This window comes from Poeciliopsis prolifica, unplaced genomic scaffold, assembly GCF_027474105.1.
Source record: "Poeciliopsis prolifica strain line A6 unplaced genomic scaffold, Auburn_PproV2 SCAFFOLD043, whole genome shotgun sequence".
NCBI lineage: Eukaryota > Metazoa > Chordata > Actinopteri > Cyprinodontiformes > Poeciliidae > Poeciliopsis > Poeciliopsis prolifica.
Window position 1 is genome coordinate 611,609 of NW_026562418.1, and position 20,547 is coordinate 632,155.

At 43.9% G+C, this 20,547-nt stretch overlaps 1 protein-coding gene across 14 annotated transcripts in view; it reads left to right on the forward strand.

Moving 5' to 3' along the window:
* kiaa1522 (KIAA1522 ortholog) overlaps window positions 1-20,547 on the forward strand; it is a 54,760-nt gene that overhangs the window by 31,257 nt on the left and 2,956 nt on the right. For 10 of the 14 annotated variants that reach the window (XR_008607759.1, XR_008607761.1, XR_008607762.1 and 7 more), the window contains 7 exons: window positions 14,741-14,902; window positions 15,006-15,046; window positions 15,153-15,288; window positions 16,476-16,583; window positions 16,678-16,844; window positions 16,934-17,098; window positions 17,234-20,531. Coding sequence is in view for 1 of the 14 variants with exons in the window: in XM_055056029.1 (XP_054912004.1) it covers window positions 14,741-14,902; window positions 15,006-15,046; window positions 15,153-15,288; window positions 16,476-16,583; window positions 16,678-16,844; window positions 16,934-17,098; window positions 17,234-20,531 (4,077 nt within the window). In the remaining 13 variants the exon portion in view is untranslated. The remainder of the gene's footprint in view (window positions 1-14,740; window positions 14,903-15,005; window positions 15,047-15,152; window positions 15,289-16,475; window positions 16,584-16,677; window positions 16,845-16,933; window positions 17,099-17,233; window positions 20,532-20,547) is intronic. The other 4 variants (XR_008607756.1, XR_008607760.1, XR_008607755.1 and 1 more) reach the window with 1 other exon arrangement.

A 20,547-nucleotide genomic window follows, 5' to 3' on the forward strand; every position in this document is an offset into this window, starting at 1 on the left:
GTCAATGAAAAATAATTTTCTGCGGTGTGCTGCATCTTGCTGTAGAATAATAAAGCTTCTCAGGGAATACGGTTTTGTAGGAGAGGTGCAATGTTTAGGTTTAGGACGCAGGTGTGAAAGTGGCATTCCTGTGTGGCTGGACTTAAGGTTTCCCAGCAGAACATTACCTCTACGCATCAGATAACCTTTGTTTTCAAAACTCTCGACTGAAATAGTTGAGGACATGCATTAACACAGCTGTCAATTGATCACATGATGGGTTCTGCTGACATTTAGACCCTGAACTCATTTTTTTATCAGTTTTTTTTTCTCCCTGCTTCAGTGGATGGATATATTTAGTACCATGCTGAATGTAACAATTGCAATAAAGTCACTACAGCTTCATCGTTGTTGCAAATTTGCTTATTTACCAGTTAAACTGTGCAGATTAATTGCAGTTATAACAAGGGGAAAATAAACCCTTGAAATTAACCAAGCATGTTAGCTAGAAATTAAACCCTCTGTATTTACTTTTTTTTTTTTTTTACATAAAATCGAGTTTTTCATTTGTCATTTGGACCATGACAATCAGCAAAAAAAAGAAAGAAAAAGAGACTTCACTCTGACAATATGGAATAACATGCACCAGGTTTTCTAAGGTGGACTCCGAGTGCAACCAGCAGCATCAGCTAGCTCGACTTAGCTTGGAGACATGGCAATAGTTTGCCTTTTGTGAAGGTGCAGACATTTAACATCTGTTCAATCAGTGTTGTAATAAATGACTAACACCAACTTAGAGCTGTCACATCTGTTTAGCTGTTAGCTGGGTACCTGTTAGCTCGGTCGCTGCTAGCTGGGTACCTGTTAGCTTGGTCGCTGTTAGCTGGGTACCTTTCATCTTGGTCGCTGCTAGCTGGGTACCTGTTAGCTCAGTAGCTGGGTACTTGTTAGCTTGGTCGCAGTTAGCGGGGTACCTGTTAGCTGGGTACTTGTTAGCTTGGTTGCTGTTAGCTGGGTACCTGTTAGCTTGGTAGCTGTTAGCCTTCCACTGCGCTGGGTACAAAATCGTTGATGTGACATATTTTCAGTGATCAGAGAAAAGAAAACTGAATCGACTTACCTTCAAAAAGTCATTTTAAGTTTGCAAAAATCTTGATGAATGGTTGAAGACGTGTATCTGCACAGGAATATTTTCAACATGTCGTGTGGAAGAATCCGGAACAGCGGTGACAGTTCACGTCTACCTCTGGACTCCATGTTGCTGCTCGGATTGTAAACATGTTACAGTGAAGTAAGCTCATTCTTCTGAACCAAGCATTGCTGTGTAACAGGCCTCAGCCTCTGGCTTCCTGTATTACCACATAATTCAATTTGAATACCAATCCATACCAATACACAGTGCACACAGAAAAAGCCCCATGCAGTCAGTGGTCATCACTCTGGCTTTGAAGCTAAACAGGATTTGATGCAGTTTGGTTGATATACACTTTATCATCTTCGGCTACATTAACTGCCTTTTGTTGCGTTACATTGTCGAGTGAGTGACTCAGCGCGCTCTGTCCGGCTGATGTAAGAAAAGCACAATGTAAAGCATATGCAAATAATTCTTGGCTCCAAGTATGTCCTGTTGGTTTGAGTGTGTAAATGTGGAAGCCCTGAAAGACGCATAACGACATAAATATTTTCTGGACTCAAAGCTGGGGTAAAGGTTTTATAAATATGATGAAATATTTTGAGAGCTAACAATAAAAGACTTACATAATTCTACATCAGACATGACAACTTAAGCTGATGTAGATGTTTTGGTATTTATTGGATAAAATGTAGCATCACAAAACCTCCAATTAGTTTATATTTTTCATTGCAATCCTCTGTGATCAGACTTGGTGCCACAAAAATTTGGGCTCGAAAGATACTGTAAGGTTTTGACTCTTTTTAATCTGCGCCACGCTGGGCTTGTTTGGAGGCCGAGTTACTCCTTTTCACGCGGATCTGCAGCCGTGGGCGGACCGATTCTGTGGAAATCCCTCAGATTTGTTTGCAGAAGGGAGGCTTGCTCGGTGCGCCGAGCGTGTTGGGATTTCAGGGGGCGAGGAGCAAGAATTTGTTTCCAGCAGCGTTAATGAAGTCTCGCAGCTTGGCGCGCCTGCTGGCCAACACAGAAAAACTTGTTCCTCTGTCTCCCGCAGACACACGCGTATTGTCGCTGTGGCGACAGCACGTGTTGCAGTGTGGAAATATTGGGAGCAGACTCGATCTGTTCAGGTCTGATGATTCCGGCGTGATGCGGACGACGCACAACATGTCGGGCTCGTCACTTCCACCCCCACAGCAGACGGTTTTGGTCTGGAGTTTAAACCTGGCCACTTCATTTCTCCTAAATAGACTCACTTTTTTTTCTCACAGTTCTGATGTTTAGATTTCTTCTGGTTTGTCATAAAAAAAACAAAAAACAACAACAACAAAAAACTAATTAGACTAAAAGAGAGATTTTTGCCAACAACCTCTTGGCTAAGTTGTTTATTTTATAGCTAAAAAATGACCAAAGAATTTGATTGATTGATTTGGGTTCATTCAAGAATAAGATGCTGGAGATTTTGACATTTGGACTTTTTGAGTCATTATTGCAGCCATGAGCACATTTTCCTAAATGTGAAATGAAAATTATTTCAGAGGATTTATCATAACAAGACTTTTTTTTCTTTTTTTTTTTTCTATTGAGAGAAACCAGATTGTTGGCTACATCATTTTAACCGTTCGCAAAGCAATTGAACGTTGTTATAGGTCGGTGGGACAGTTGGACAACCTCGGTTTCCCAGCTTTGAGCTCGTACCCGACGTGTTCGCAACAAACTGAGAGCAGTGTGGGATTAGCAACAGTGTGTCTGAATTTAAAGGTCATCACTGGAAAATGTTGGACTTTCCCATGAAGAGCCTGAAGCCTTGAACACGAGGGCGCGTCGTTTAAAACGAAGGTTGTGGATACTGTTTGCTTAAAAGAGATGGGCCACAGCAAAACTTTCAATTTGACCTCAGAGTTTACAGGCACATAAGTAGGGATTTAGTAACTATTAGACAAAACTAGATCTTTGCAAATGTTTTGGTAATAGGCTCATTATTTAGCTGACTTTATGCTAAATAAAGTCAGCCGGAGCTGCCGGAGCTTTTTCCAAATACCTGTTGATTTATTTATTGATAGGATTACAGTTCTCTGACATCATTTGAAATAGCTTGGCAAAGCTCATACTAAGGTGCTCACTATTTCTACTTTCAAGCTACAATCTATTTCAATTACCTTTTATTAAAAAGATAACTATTTTGTTCATTTAAAAAAGAATAAAAATTTTATATTTGCTCTTACGATAACTATTTATTTTGGGTTTCCTTGATATGCTAAACATCTGCTTTCTGATACTATTCCAAATGTGTATGTAGCTTTTTGATAACATGCTATTTTTATCTGTTAATTTTTGCTAACAAGCTATCTTTATCTATTACTTTTTGCTAACAAGGTATCCTTATCTGTTACTTTTTGCTAACAAGCTAACCTCTTCTGTCACTTTTTGCTAACAAGCTAACCTCTTCTGTTATTTTTTGCTAACATGCTATCATTATCTGTTACTTTTTACTAACAAGCTATCCTCATCTGTTACTTTTTGCTAACTTGCTATTCATCTGTTATTTTTTGCTAACATGCTAACATTTTCTGATACTTGTTGCTAGTATGCTAACATTTTTAGTTGTTCTTTGCTACTATGCTAACTGCTTGTGTCGGTTTTTACTAACCCAATGCCACTATAAGCGATGGATAAATATTCCTCTTTTGAAGTATATTTAAAATGGCTTTGGCTTCTGGCCAAATCATAGGAGCAAAGACACTGATGCATTTGAGGAGATTTTAGTTCCACATAATCTGAGAAGTGTTATTTTCCATTATTTCTATCAAGAATTGAGGTTTTTTTTTTCAAAATTTGCATTGATTGGCTTCAGTCCCTGCGTCACCAGTGGACAATCTGCTGTCTGTCTTCTGTCCGGGTGGGGTTTTCTATACAACATTACGTCACTAATATTCTCTAATTTTCCAGGGGGTCACCCTGCGGACTCCTGCACTCACTCCCATGCACCACTTAGCAACCAAACAGATTTATTATCTTGTTTTTGGATCTGTGGACACAGGCCGAACTGTGCCTCTGCTGTGACTCATCGTTGTGTGTGACTGTGTTTGCAGATCTTTCAGTTTTGCTCTCAAAAAGCTTTTTAGTTGAAATGACTAAAAGCAATAGGAGCGGCTCACATTTCCCTGGAAAATCCCCACAATTTTCTTACCCGTCAGAGGAAGAGACATAAAATGACGAGGAGAGCCAGAGAGGAATAATATCAAATGAACAACAAAAAAGAGTGACACTATTTTTATGCGCAGCTGGAGCTAAGTTTAGCTCTGCTGCTTTGCACCCTCACCGGGGGGAATCTGAGGTGCAATCAGTCACCTCTGTTTGGGATTCAGATTGATTCAGGTCAGGAAGAAAGACTCCAAATTATTTATTTCTTCTGCTGAGAAGCAGCTCTGCGTGAAACAAAGCTCGCTAAATTTCTTTACACTTAATTTAGGCCTGGTTCTCAGTGACAGCAATTCTTTTAATATTACTAAAGATGTATCACAACTAGCTTCACTGTGTCCTGCTTCATTTTATTGCATCACTGTGACCAGATCTGTTTACGAGTCGAAAAATGATTTCAGAAAGAAATTCTGGCCACCGAGTAATACTCTGACATTCCAACAAAGTGAGGTTTGTCGCTGCAGAATCCACACTGGACTCGTCCATAAAAAGTGGCGATTGATTTTTACAAGGGTTTTATCTGGTTGGCTGATGTAAAACGGCACATAACTGGAGTAAAAAGGAGACACGGTTTGCAAAATATTAAGAAATAAAAAGTCAGAAAAGCCTCGCTTTTAATCTAATCGAGCAAATTCCAGGGAAACCAGATCCTATAAGAAGTCGATGCGTAATTTCATCTCCGCCTTTAAAGACCTTCAGAGGTTTTTCAGAAAACAGTCGTGAACAACCAGCATCTTGGAGACGCAACAACAGCTTAGTGTTTAAAGCTATTAACGTAAAAACAGAAGCAGCATGGCGCATTAGTGAACCCATCCAGTCATGGCTGACAAGGATGACAACTAATTAGAGTTAAAGATCAATAATTAAAGTTTTTGTGCTACAAGGTGTTTTTATAACATTTTGCAAAACTGCAACAGTAACACTTTTTTCGCGTCCCACTAGTCACAAGATCAACAACCGGACGTTACCACTGGTGAAGACGTAGAAGAAGATGGCAGGAAGTTGCAAGAGAACGATGGTTTGTTCTTGTCCTGAATCCGTAGCTCTCCTGTAAAATCGCAGGCAGCAATTTCCGCTCCGATGTTTCAGGGGTTTTTGTCATTCCAACGCCTGAATAAGACGCCGTCGTCTTCTGATGGAAAATGGGTGCTGGCCTCAGGTCTAAATACATCTCAGGTTTCTAGTAACATCCATCACTGCCATGATTTATTATGACTTATTAAATCGCATTTCTTTCGTAATTGAAACACTGCGATTGGGAAATTGTGTTTTATCAACAGTAACAGAACAGTGACAAAGATTTGCGCTCATTTATAATGGAAACACAACTGCTGAAAACATGAGGAAGTAGATGCTCTGGTAAGTTTAGAGTAAAAGAGAGACTACACACAAAACACTTTGAATGTAAGGGTGTACATCGATGAAACACCCCTACATTCAAACATGGTGGTGGAACGATCATGCTTTGGGGTTGGTTTCCTATAGAAAAGAAATCTGTTATTGGCTGCAAAAGATCGGAGTCAAGAGGTTGACCTTCCGATCAGACAATGACCCGACAGCCAGAGCTACCAGGAAGTGGCTTAGATCAAACATTACACTACCCTACTGAACACCAGCGTGTAAGGACATGAATAGTTTTGCATGGATCTATATCACTAATTGGCCATAGCTTCCAAAGTCATTCAACACAAGGATGAACGAGGCTTTCTGGTATTTCAAGTTGGTTAAGGAATAAACTTAGAATCTCAGTAGAAATACTGGACCAACGCTGTAACCTGCATTTCTGTCCCTCTTTAATTGGGCTTTTTCCTGTTGTCATGTTGAGAAAGCCTGTTTCAGTCCTCTTTGTTCAATTAATTCGACCAGTGTTCCAGTCTCTTCTGGCTGCCTTATTTTATTCTGAAGCTACCAGAACAAAGGAAGACCGGTTTAAAATGTGACCAGCAATAAACACACACACACACTCACATACACACACTCACGGGCGTTATTACTCCGTTCATGGCAGCAAACCCTTGATTTGTATTCAGTGGCTGTTGTGGAGCTGAGTTATGAGGTCTCTTACATTGAGAAGTTTAATATTAACCGAAGGGAAGGAGAGCACCTCTCCTCTCCAGGTAGAACGCAGCGATGGAAACGCTGCCTCAAAAGAACTCAGAGTTGTTAGATTGAGCCAATTCATCACCGAGTTAACAGCCAAAGAGGAAGAATAAAACACACAAAACTTGCGCTAAGGGAGTCATAGGGAGGGCGAGGAGCGGAATCGAAGGTAAACGGAACCTGGAGGGTGGCGCATAAATCACAGCCTACACTGACTGTTCCTACACGCAAACCACCTGAAGTTCTCATGTCCACTGGGTGGGGCGCAGACAGCTTAAGGAGGAAAGTAGTACTGAATAGAAACGAGGCTCGGACAGACGAGTCAGATTCTTTGACTGTCAGGTTTCATATTTACTCAGTTTGAACTGACCACAGCAGAAGCAGAAAGTAGTTTTATATATTTTTCTATATGTAGTCAGAAGGAAAGAGTTATTTGGGAAGCTGATCTTGTTCCAGAAAAATTCTAGTTTGTGAAATGAGTTGAAACTTTATGTAAAAGTTTCTTCTTGAGGATATTCTTTTCCAAATATTCCAAATACACACAAAATGCTTCCATGAACAAAATTCAAACTCGCAGGTAGAGGTGGTATCCAATGATGGCGTCTAAAGAACAAGATATTTTAGCAGAATAATTTTTTATAAGCCATTCAAAAGGCCTTAAAAATTACCTCACAGAAACCTCTGTTTCAGGGATATAATCAGAGCTAAATTATTCAGTCCGTGTTGCACCAAACCGTACATTGCATATGCATTTTCTGGTTTGGTTTGGGCTCAAAGCTTTGAAACTGCTGGTTTATGAATTTGAGTGCAATTGGGTGTAATTTTTTTCTGGTGTAACATATAAGAAGAAAAGTGCTGTTAAATTCAGGCAATTTTGCATTCACAAAAAGCTAAAACAACTGGTCAAAAACGAAAGAAAAGCCTACCCGTACGGTACGCTAACTGTAGTTTTATGCCAGAGATGCACAACTGATGCTAAAATCAGTAAAGCAAGACTCAGTGTAAATGGGACCATTGAAACTGACACCAACTTTAACGTCATTGCAGTTCGCCATTCGTGGTACTCTGACAGCAATGGCAAATCCTTTGCATCTTGTCTTTCTGTCCGTCGTTGTACTAGCCAAAATGCTAAAACTAAAACCTCCATGTGAAACACAGGACGTCCATGTTGGAATCCAACAAAGTCCAAATCCGATGAGAACCGAAATGGTGTCAGTGTGTCCACCGACACGTTTGTTGACGATTTTTAAGCTAAAATCTCTTGGTCATTAGATTGCACCACTCGCCTTAGACTGATCCCCGGACCTGATTGGACCTCCATGAAGAGAGTGCGCTCTGTTTTTCCACGATAAAGTTTCCTGACTGGAAACTTGATGCTCTTGCAGCGTTTGGCCGTTTGCGTAAACCCCGCTGTAGTTCACTCTTTCTTTGTCTCAACAGCAGCAAATCTGAGGGTGAGTTGAGGACATGACATGAACCAACACACCCAGTGTGGTCAAGAAGTTACATTTTCCAGAGCTGTGTGCCAACGTCATCCCTCTGGGAGTCATATTTCACATTTGGCAGCTCTCTGTTCATTATCAATACAAACTAGTCATGTGAATCCACAGCAAACAGCCTCATCAAATGTCCTGCTGCTTTTGTAGTCTCGTACCGGCGGCTTGAGCTTGGTCCGAGCCGGGTTAGCACTCCGTGGAAGGAGAGGTGCACTGCGGTTCCAGTTTTAACTGGTGCTGGAAACACGAGGTACCTTCTGCTCTGGCAGCGCCGGCAAACTCTTTTTCTAGAGTTTAATTTAAAAAATAAAGTAAAAAAAGTTCAGCTGTTAACTATTAATTATTAACGCTGTTACTTCTACGGGCTTGCCCTATTTATTGTTTTCTCAGTTGCCTTGCCAGCTGTTTCGACGCACTGCAGTTGGGGGGATCGCGACGACTTCTCTTCTTGATTGTTTGGTTCGGCCCATAAGAACCCAGAGTTACTTATGTGGCTTTCACGTGGCGTTTCTTTGAAATGAGAGTGAAACGAACCCTCCTGATGCCGTTTGCTGCAGGAAAAGGGAAACAACACGCTGAAGCACTCACTCCTTTTGATATGGGCTCTGCTTATTTAACACTTTACTTGAACCACATAATTGCGTTGGAAACTGGGCCGCCGCGCTGTGATAAAACTGTTAATTAAAAGTCATAAGAGTCGGTATTTTCAGAGTTGGGTCTGTGTAATGAGAGATTCAAAGACTTGGGCAAAAGTGCAAAGATTGCAATAAGTGCTTGTTGTGGTCAAAAGATTTGACATATACTAGAGAGAGAGCAGTAAAAAAATAATTGAAAATCTGCACTGAATTTGTCATTCGGGCCACATGTACTGTCAGGTTCTGGACCTTCTTGCTGTAATGCTCTTTACAGAACGCAGCTTAATGCGACAGAAATACCTGGCTGGAATTTGCAACGCGAGATGAAAATCAGTGAAAGCAGAAACCCGAGTCTGGTGCTCGACGTTTTCTTTAAACGTTTCTGTAATGAAGCGTTCATGGGGTTTTAAACCCGGCTTGTGCGTTTGAGGCGTTTGAGCCGTAATTGTCCTCCTAACTGTGCCGTCGGCCAAGCAAGCCACTGATTTACAGCTTTTTCTTTTGTTCTTGCTTTACAGGAAAGATTGAAAATAACTTCCACACTTGGCTGATTTAACAGTGCTGGGAAGGTGTGAGCTTATTTTTACAGCTGGACTGCGATCTCCAGTAGACGCGCTCTCGGTGGCTCGTGCAAGGGAATGGTGGGTTTTGTGCAGTGAATCAAAGGCATGCATGCGGCTCCCCTCTCTCTGCCCTCTTCCCCCAGGAGCAGATGGCGTCTCAGTTGGCCCTCTTATGAATATTGATACAAAGGGTCTTGGTAAACAACAGGGGGATAACCAGGGTAGGACCAGAAATCCTGCCCAAAAAACAGACAGAGCAGGGAAGGGCATTTGTTTTTGCCAAAAAAAGAAGAAGAGAGAATCGAATCAGGTGTGACGGAGTGTGAGCGCAAGGAGGAGGAGGCCTGGTGAAGCTGGTGACGGAGTTAATCCGCTGGAAAAGCTCTGAGGCTCAAGATCCACCTGGAGACCAAACCGCCCCAACCCCACCGGCTTCCGTTCGGCTCTGCCGGTCCATCGCCGGACCCGGGGCCAGGAGGGAAGCTTGGCATCCCCGACACGTCCCGGCGCCTGGGGTCTGGTGATCGGACCGAGATCCTGTCTTCCAGCTGGTGCCGGCCAGCTGCAGCCCCTCCACCCTCCCACCCCCGTGACTCTTATCCAATCAGAGAGTAAGTGGATCAAACGGGTGGCTCCTCCAGCCCAGAAACATTTCTGAAGATTAGCGTCTGAATCTGTGCAGCAGAGGGCGTCTCCACCTCGACTGCAGACCTGACCGTCATCTGGGAACTTCAAACCACTTCTCGATACTCGTTTTTATGCTTTGGCATTTACATGAGGCCTGATATTGTGATCTACCTGGCCTGTTCAATTTGATTTATGGATGCTGTACAGCATTTTGGCAAAGTTAATAACAGCTTTCTAGAGAAAGTTGACATTTTGAATCACTTCCTTGCAATAGGATTCAAACTCCTTGAACTTTTTCCACTTTGTTAGAATCACAAATGTCAGTGTTTTGTGTCAGAATTTCTTGCACAACAAGTATGTAATGCATTACTGTGAAGTCGACGGAAAACTAGAAGTTTTTCTTCTTTTTATACAGATAAAAATTTGAAAACTGTGGTACGGATGCTTCTCCCGTCCCTCTGACTCAATGTTTTTTGTTAGAGTTTAGAGAAATGCTGGGTTTGTCTCACTTGTCAAGTTAAAAATGCAGTGAGAACAATTTCTCTGAGTAAAAGAATGTAAAAAAGTAAGCAGGTACTCAACATTTTTTCATTAAGTCCACATTTCTGTTGTGAGAAATAGATTGAGGCAATATTTGAATTTCAAATGCCACATTGTCATTAACTGTAGGTGGGTTATTATCGTGATTAACAGAAACATGGGCAATAAAACATCCATCTGTGTGTCGTAAATCCATTTCATGTGTTTCCCTCGGTGATAAAGTTCCTAAAATAACTGCTTTTCAATAACATTCTCCTTTAATGAATGCCTCCGAATGCACGACTTTGTGTTGTTCTCTCGCGTAAAATCCTAACACAAACCAGTAAAGTTTGTGGTTCTAATGCGACCAGAAGAGTGGAAAAGTTCAAAGGGGTTGCGGTGCATTTGACAAGGCACTGCTTCTCCTGCAGTTTGACAGGGAAAATTAGCAGGCGGTACAGAAGCTCATCCCCAGACGGCACCGTTACAGATGTGGAACCGAGACCGTGGTGGTTATTTATACCTCAAACTGGACCTCCTTCTGCGATACGGCGCCGCTCAGGGTTAGACAGGAGGAGGGAAGGATGTCAGACTGGTAGAAACTAAACGAGAAGAGAGAAGGACGGAGAAGAGGAGAAAACACTCTGTATTATAGGCAAGAGTTGCTGGGCTCTTCACTGTGAGGACACGACCTCTGCCCGAAAAGGAAGCCCCTGGAGCCCCTTGCATAATGAGACGGAGTCAGACAGATGCACTCTGCTGAAGGCCTCCGTCAGGAACAAACAAGACTTTATGTCTCTTAATTATAGGAGTTATTGTGGGATAAATCTCGATCACGCAGCACTCTAAAAGTTAAGAAATAACACACAATATACACATTTTGCGCGGGGTATATTTTTGTGCTTCCAGGCTCTGAAATGTCTTCAGATCCATCCGTATGAGATGGGTGAAGCTGAGAGGTGGAGAGTGTTGGTGTACACCCAACCCCACACGTGTGTGTTTAGATTGGGAAAAGTGGGGGCGGCTGAATCCCTAAAGCCAAAGTTTGACAGTCGTTTTAAGCAAGAGGGGCTGCAGAGGAACGTGGAAGGGGTGTCACTTGACAATAGAGAGAGAGAAAGAGAGAGAGAGGCAAAGGGAACCATGAGAGAGGGAAGGGGCGGAGGGTATCAGACCCAGAGGATAAGGCAGCTGGGACGGGCAGCTTTGGCTGGGAGCTGATCTCATTGTGCACTTGTCTCTCTCAAGACACTCTGCACGAGTCGCTACGGTAAACAGGAGCCAAGCTGCAGTCGGCATTCCTGTCTCATTCTCGTCATTTTCCAGAATCTGAAGGGGGCCAGAGCGTCTCCGCCTTGGAACCGAATCTGAATTTAAAAAAAAAAAAAAACTTCCTACCCTCACTAGATTTACCGCCAAATTTGGATTTTGCGCGTGCCATGGCGCTGGCGTAGGCAGGCATGGTGGTCTACTTGAGGAAGAGCATCCGCTCTCTGCTGTCGGTCTTCAAGAAGAAGGGTGAGTGCCGGGCCGGACGGGAGGCGTTTCCAGGCTCGGGTCGGATGACTTGTGGAGTTGGGAGAGTTGGCCGACGACCCGCCTTAACCCAGAGGCTGTGGGGGTCTTCTTTAATGAGATAAAGGAGCTTTACTGACTTTTTCATTGACCATCTTAATCAACCAACAAAAAAAAAGAAATCCCTCAAGTCAGGTGTTGAGTGTGACCTTATGGGCAGAAGGTTGATTTTATTCAGCCTAAAGTGACCGCAGTTGTTTTGTTTTCTACTAATCTATACGACCGAGATTTCCCAGACGGTTCGGATGGTTCTGGTGAATGCGAGAGTGGGCACACACACACCCGCATGCAGAGCGAATGCACGCATCCACGGTGTTACAGAATCAGCTACGACTGAGAGGCAGTGTCGAAAGTGACAAAGGAGGGAAAGAGGACACCTCACGTCGGGCCTTGTTCAGCTCAGCTTTTAACCACTCCGCTTCACTTAGCTTCCTCTCAATCTCGCAACTTGAGACGCAATTAAAAGCTCTTCGCTGCTGCATTTCTGTATGGAAACGGAACCCCCAAACAGAGGACAACAATCGAACACGCACACATGCTGACTTTGTGAAAAAGTCAATTGAAGGGCCAGGGGGCAAAGTCTCAACATAATTTATTTATGATCAAATTACCAGTAGAGCACTGTGGCATCGCTAACAATGCAACCTATGCTGTTTAAGTTTGTCTTTTACTTAGAAGCGTCTACAAACATCTGATTAGTGATCCACAACATCTTGAGTCACTCGAGTTTCGGTTCTCAGGATGGGAAAAACAAGAGAACATGGGATTCGAGTAACGCAGAGGAGCCGTCACTGGCTTCTCCCCTAAACTTGACCATATTTGCAGGGAGCATAAACCAAAATGTGGGACGGTGGAGGAGGAGTCGCATTTATCTTCTCAAAACAGAGGAGGATGTAAGAGAGAGAAAACAAATACTTGAATCGCAGCAAAAAAAATAAAAATTATCATCTATTTTTCTAGGTGTTTCCACAAAAAGCTCTGAACTTTTCCATATTTAAAAAAAAAATTTCATAGGATTTTTCAACCCAGTACGACATTTCTACACTTGTAATAAAATGGTTTTTTGGGGAGGTTTTTCTTGCTTTTTTCACATGTAAAAATTCTTGCCTGGTTAATTCATCTCTTTCGTTTCGTGGCGGTTCTGTTCCCGACTCTCATGCGCGAAACAGAACCATCCTGTACTGATCCGTTTCGCTAGAGCAGATGATTTAAAATGATTCTCCACACTTTTCTTGGTCTACCAATGGAGAAATATTTTATTTTGATTATGGATTGTAATTTATTAATGTTGCACAGTAATCTAAATGAACTTCCTTGGGAGATTTTTATTTTTTATTTTTAGGACTGTGTTCTCACTAATTCTGCTTACAGATTGCCAACAACCAAATGTCAATATCTTTTTTCTCTCTCTCTTCGGTGTGTTTGGCATGATTAGAAAACTTAAAATCCAAACCCTCAGAATCTGGAAACAAACTCAACACACCTCTTGTTCCTGGTTTTGTCATGATCGGTCTCATATTTAATAAAAATGCAGTGGCGCATGCTGAGTTTATGCGGTTCAGTAATGGACTAAATGGTAGCGTGTGGCTACAAAATGGCAAGAATATGTTCAACTATGTTCTATGTAGTCACTTTGCTGCCATTCTGGGCTAATTCTGTAAATACTTGTGTGCACACCTACATGGGTTCTTCAAATATATGTTGACTAATTTATGCGTTTTGTTTCAACCAACCTGCTGAGGGACAAGTTTATAAAGATTATTCTTAGGTTAGAGTTTTTTATTTTTGTGCAATGTCCCTCTTCTAAGTACATAAATCTGATCATTTGGAAACAGATATAAAGTCAGACTAATTCCTACATAATGTCTTGCACTTTTTGGTACAAAATGTCAAATGAAGCCAGAGCAATCCCAAAGCAGCCTCCTGCAAACCCAACAACCCAAAACGACGTTTGGATCCTCCTGCAAACCCAAACGCTGTTGGTCAAGTTGAGACGATCTGGGTTGATACAGAAACTGCCCACATTCTCCATCGGGTCGACGAAGCCAAGCGAGTTCGGCTTTGGTTTCGTCCGCGTCGTGTTTGCCGGTGCCGCAGGAAGAACTCGATCCTGTTCCCTCACGCAGGAGGTCCCGCCGCGGTGGGTCCCGGAGCATCTTAACAGGCGGACGGGCCAGATTATCTCATCCCGCGGGGACTAGCGGCGGAGCATTAAAACGCAGCAGATTAGGCAGCTCCTGTCTGTTCGGCTAAAAGCCTCGGCCACGTTGGGACATCTGTCCTCGCAGGATTCAGTGCGAGGAAGATAAAACGTGCGAGTCCACAGACACCTGCTGGCCGCGAGGTCACGTCTGTAGACTTGAAAGCAGCACTAAAACAGTTGAAATGATTATGTGTGATTTTGGCTGAAAGGCGACACAGAAGGGGTGGTGTATGCTAGAGGCGGCCGTGAAGAGGTGACGTGAAGTTTTATCGCGATAGTTTATGGCGCTATCGTGATAAAGATGACCATAAGAGCTATTCGCTTTTGTTCTTTTAAGGTAACTGTGCGGCGGTGACTGCATGGCCAAGCGGCAATCAGAGCCCCACAAACACAAACACCACTTTTAAAATCTTTGCCCATTTGAAACGGTCACCGAAAGGGAGAGATGCGAATCTTTCAGCGTCTTGTGATCCGATTCAATTCCGATTTTTAGGTTCGCTTCAGAAGCTATTTTTAAATCAGCTGCAACTTTTTCTATTCAGTCTAGAGAGTCTGTTTCAATGATGCGACTCACAGTGTAAACAAATAAAACATGTATTTAAGACAGTTCCATACTGCATCAATTTTCAACGGCACAGTTGATATGTGACTCTTTTTTTGCAACACCCTTTTTAGAATCTAACATTCCCTCTTTTTCCCCCCTCAAGCAGCCGGCCCGAAGGGGAATGAAGACCAGAAGCGGCTGACGGTTCACTACACGGCCTCCCAGCACTACCAGGAGAATGTGTTCATTGAGGGCAGCAGGCCTCAGTACCTGGAAGACTTGCACACTGAAGCTCAGGAGGGCCTCAAGATACTACAGCAGGAGGGTAAGGCACTCGAAGGCATCATTTATCAAACTGCAGATGTGAAAGATGTCATAGAATCGGCAGGTTTGAGACTCGCTTCTGTTGTTGATTTGTTTCCGCACAGAGGACAAGAACGGAGTGAACTTTGCGGACGATGAAAGCATCGTAAGTCGCCGAACAGCTTTGTAGATAATAGAGCATCCACTTCCTGGAGATTATTAAAATTCCTTCTAACTTAAATGTGCGTTTTTCCGTGTTTTTACCCCTCCAGTCTACAGATACCCTCTGCCCGGAGCTGGACGTCAGCTTCAAGGACAGAGGCGGCTCTCTGGGGTCGAGACCCAACGCTAACAGTGATGCCACAGCAACTTCTGCTGTGTTGAATCGGCCTGGGATTACTCACCAAGGTAAACATTGTGTGTGTGTGTGTGTGTGTGTGTGTGTGTGTGTGTGTGTGTGTGTGTGTGTGTGTGTGTGTGTGTGTGTGTGTGTGTGTGTGTGTGTGTGTGTGTGTGTTTATTGGTGCTTCGAGAAGGAAGCATCAATATTTTCTGCATCTTAAAGTTACAGGAGCTAATTATGTCAGCAGAAGAGCGAGTCTTGAGTTTATTCCTGAGGTCACTGCTTTAACAAGAGTCACAGCCGGGTGCTCACTAAAAATGCATGACTCATTCCTCCCTGTTCGGTGCCTCTGCAGATATGGTTTGAAGAACTTGTCACACTCATATGCAGAGATAAGGAGGGTTTTTTTTTTTTGAGGTTTCTCTTAGAAGTTGTAAGCATGTGAGACAGCTCTGTGGCGTTCTCTACATATCACAGCTGGAAGGCTGAGTCTGCCTGTCAGAACCACTGAGAGGCAGAGAGACAGAGGCTGGATGTGCCCACGCAGTGAGAGCCATTGGTATTCTGATCATATGTGATACTGATTGTTCAGATCAATTTGCTCAATGTGCCTTGTTGAGTTTTTAGTGAAAAAACAACACTAAAAGCTTGTCTGTGTAAAATATGAAATTATCAGAGAGAGTGCCTCATAACTATTTAAGTATTTATATTGTGAAACTTTTTATCATTTTGATACCAGCTTTATTATCTATGTAGGAAAAACAGCAAACACCGAGTGGTTTATTAGACAAACACTTCACGCCACTGACATACAGCATTTCGTTCTGCAGCTTTCACAATTTGATCAGTTTTTTTTTCAGCGTATTTCACCCAGACATCTGTGTGGCAGTTCAGACGGTTTTTATGAGTATTTTGAAAACCTAAATGCTTGTATGATTTTCCAAGTTTGGGATCGTTTTTTTTTATTCGGTTTTAGTACCGCTATGTTTATGATTGTATTATTTTCAGTGTCATCTGGTTAGGAATGTTATTTAGTGAGAATTGTGTCCTGAAGAATAAAATCCTTTAACAATTATCAGTTATTTAGCACTAATGAAAAAGCGCTGTGTTAGCATTCTAAACCAAACATGGTAAACTTGTACGTGTGCAAACACAGATTGGCTCACATGATTTTCTTTTGGAAGGTTAAGCTGAAGTCTAACCGGATTTGTGGTCCATCTTGGTGAGTGAAATGCTTTCGTCTTTCCACCAGGCTCCACATTCAAGCCTTTGAATCCTGTGAAAAGACTCGATCAAAGCAGAAAGAAGAACAGGAGGACCACCATCATGGGCATTCCCAACCAGGTTCAGAAAGAACTCGGTGCGTTCCCATCCGCGTCCCTTACGAAACAGAGCGGTGTTGAGAGTGACCTTATGGGCAACGTGGCATTAACAGTGGCTCACGTTGTTTGCAGCTCTGAACAGAAGTTCCACCTTCCAGCCGCTCGTTTCGACTCAGCTCCCTAATCACAAAAATCACAATGGCGACGGCCAGTCAGATGTTGTCATCATTCCTACAGTGGATGGAGAGACTCCGTTGGCAAAAAACGAGGGAGCGAGGGTACACCTTTCAGAACTGGAGGTTAGAGGATCCAAAGATTGAGTTCTCAATTAAAGCATCTGTTTCTGTTTTCTCCACCTTAACATGGTTTTCTGTCAATGCTGGAGCAGGTCTTTAGGGATGAGCAGGTGGCGAGGAAGCATCTTCAGGGAGGGTACCAAGACGAGCAGACCCATCTCTGTCCGGCAGTCAGACCAAAGTCCCTTGCATTTCCTGGCATGACAACTTCCTTCTCACTCTCTCCATCAATGTTGCACTTCCTCCAAGAGCCTCAGGTAAGAATACCGTCAGGATTTGAGTTGAGGATTTACACACATTTCATTTTCTAACATCAGACACTGTAGTTCCTCAATGTAATTTGAGCAATCATTTCATCAGGATATAAAGCGCTTGCTTCTGCTTCCTTGTAGGGTCCGGTGATGTCCATCTCTCCTCAGGCCACTTACTTGTCTACGATCATCCCTAATGCTGTTTTACCGGCTTCAGTTGAAGTAATTGAGATTGACCGCAGCAGCAGTCGAACTCGAGGCAGCAGCGTCAATCACGGCAACGGTGCCTGCGCTGCCAGCAAAAGCAGCCTGACATCTGAGGAATCAGCAGTTAGTCCTTTATTGTCAAGAAGATCAGACGGTGACGGTTCCCAAACAAATAGCTCTAACTATGACTCTGCACTAATGCCCCGGTCAGCCTCAGGTTCAAACTGGAGTGAGTCTCAATCTTCTAAGACTATTATTTCAGACTCCTCGGTTTCATCTTCTAATAGAGGGGGGTTCAATGTACAAGAAAGTCAGACACAGGAGTCTAGTAACGGCCAAGACCTCACAAGTTTTTGTAGCTCAGTTAATGCAGTTAGCAGCCTGAACAAGACAGAAGTAAACACAGCAGAAGCAGAGTCTGGGCTTGAAGCGACGCAGTCATTGACTGTTGGCGATCAAGCAAAGAACAAACGGAACTGCATACATAGTCTGTCGGTCACCAAGACCAAACAGCCTCCAGCACCTCCACGAAGAACAAACTCTCTGCATGGCAAAAAGGTCAAAAGTGAGACCATGATTGTGGTGGAGCTGGAAGATCCTAGAAACTCAGGAGAAGTAAAAAGTTCATCTGAAAATACAGTGGCAGAGGAGGAAGTTAAATTGGTTGCTACAAATGCCAATTTGAGCCCAGAACCTTTGTCAAACTCTACTGGGCCAAGCTCAACAAACTCTTCCTCCACATTTCTAACCCCTGTGCAGGGCTCCCCTAACCAGGCTGAAGAAGCAACAGCATCACAGCAAGAACCCGACCCTTCCTCTCCACAGAAAACAGCACCAGATGGAGGGAAATTTGAACGGACAATGTCTCCTTCCAGTGGCTATTCCAGCCAGAGTGGAACTCCAACACTTTCCCCGAAAGAAATCTCCCCAAATTCTCCAGACAAACTGAAAAAGAAGCCCATCAAACCAGAGAGATCCGCGTCCCGTGCCTCATCCTCAGCCGCTTCTCCCTCTTCCTCACTCACCTCCCTGTCATCAGGTACATCTGAGGCTGCAAATGCCGACGTTACCACATGCAGCGCAACTCTGCCGCCGCAGGATTCCTCGCCAACAGATGAAGTCACTCCGAGTAACAAGCTCTCATCTTTAAGGGCAGACGTACAAGAACTGTTTAACATCCCTTCTCCTCCTAACGTCAAAGCCCCTCGCCCACCGCCTCCGGAGACATGGGCCCACAGCAGACGGACTGTTGAGCTCCTCTGTGGAGCTCCTAATGTCATCAAAACTCCACTGAAAGGAAAACGAATGGAAACTCAAAGGGAGCCCAGAGAAGACTGTGAAGTTACAGTCGAAAACCAGACAACTCAGGAGAATCCTGTTTTGGAAATGCCTGTGCATACAGAAAGCCCTGTGATAAAAGATCCTGAAGACGGCAAAAGCGAAGTAAAGACTAGAGAACCTTCAGATAAAGAACAAATGCATAAAAATGAGGAGGACACAGATTTTAACAGCAGAGTAGAGAGTAAGGGCCACGTTGCAAAGAAGCCAGAAAGTCAAGAGACGACTCCAAAGAAACAGCCACCTCCTGTCATGAAGAAACCAACAAAAATACTGATCAGAGATGAAGCCGGGCATCCATCAGAGACACAAGAAAGGAAACTGAACTTCACTGCTGCAAAAGAAGTTTACTTGTCTGTTGAGGACCATACAACGCCCTCCCAAAATGCTGCAACAGTTGATAAGAGCAACATGGAAAAGAGTGAAGTTCAGCCTATGCAGACGCTTACAGTAGAGCTCCCCAGAATGAGTAAACTCTCCCCACCACCTACGCCTCCTCCAGCTTACCAGCCGACGCCTCCTCCGACAAGGAAACCTGCTGCTTCATTACCGTCTCCAACGCCAAATGAGTCTGAGAAGGAACATGACACGTCGCATGTTGTAGATTCCTGTTGGCCCCCTCCGCCTCCTCCATTAGAGGGGGAACCTGCCTTTGATGGAGGAGACGAGGTAGATTTCCCTCCACCTCCTCCGCCGTCCGTAAGAGACGACGTAACAGAGGTGATGGAGCTAACCCCATTCGCTTCAGTTTCACCTTCAGCTGACAACAAGTCCTCTGACGCTGAACAGATTTCGAAAGCCGACACCGCTCTTGAGACTTCTTCCCAAGACGCTTCATGCGCTACCGACATAGTTCCACCCTCGCCTCCTTCACCACCTACTGCCAGAGTAGAAAGCCCAATGCCGGTCCGAGAAGCGTCTCCTTCCAGCAGGTATCTTAAGCGAAACTCTCTAAAACTTGAAGATGAGTCTCCCTCTACTCTTCCAGTAAGTCCTGAGCTTTCAGCTCCAACTTCAGTGCCAAAAGCACCTCCTCCACCAATGGACAATGTAACCCCTGGAGTTAATTTCAGAAGGCAACCCAGTGGCACATACAGAGACGCCAGGAACAAGGAGCTGCTTTCTCGCCACAAAAGTGCACCGATTCCTAAAGAGGACGCAAACATACCACTCGTAACCCCCTCGCTGCTGCAGATGGTTCGTCTCAGAACGGTCAGCATGACTGAAGATCAGGCGCAACCTCCGTCTGAAGAGTCAGCACATGAGGCAACTCCAGCTCGGGAGAATTGTTCCGTCTCAAGCCAAGGAGCTCAAGACATTCCTCCAAAGCCCATTCGGAAGTCTTTGGCAGTAAAATCTCCTCCGCAAACAGTAAAATCATCCACTGTGACAATGGGTTCTCCTTCCCTGCGTCTGCAGGAGGCCATCCGGATTAAAACTGCAGCCATGTCTTCCAGAGACTGTCTTCCCCACAGACTGGGTGTGAAGTCCCCTACTTACAGCTCCATTGGTGAACAGGGGGGGCGCTCTCTAAAACCACTTGAAGGATGCGATATTCTTAAATCCCCAGCATCTACAGCGAGCTTTATCTTCTCTAGAAGCACAAAAAAGGTGGTCATCGAGCCTGCAGCCGCCTCCTCCTCAGACGCTCAGGCGAGTCTGAAGCAAAGCTTAGCAACAGAGCTCAGGCAGGTCTCTGACCAATCAAAGGCTGGTGTTCTGTCAAACGGCAGAGTCAAGACTGACAGAATTCCTCCGCCGATAGCCAAGAAGCCAACATCTGGAAGTACAAGTCCCTTGCTGAGCTCCCATAGCTGTTCAGCAAAGATGGAGCTCAGGGTTGAGGGAAGCAAAGATCCTGGAACTGCGCAAACTGTGGCGCCGCCTACAACAAGTAAGTCATTGTCTTT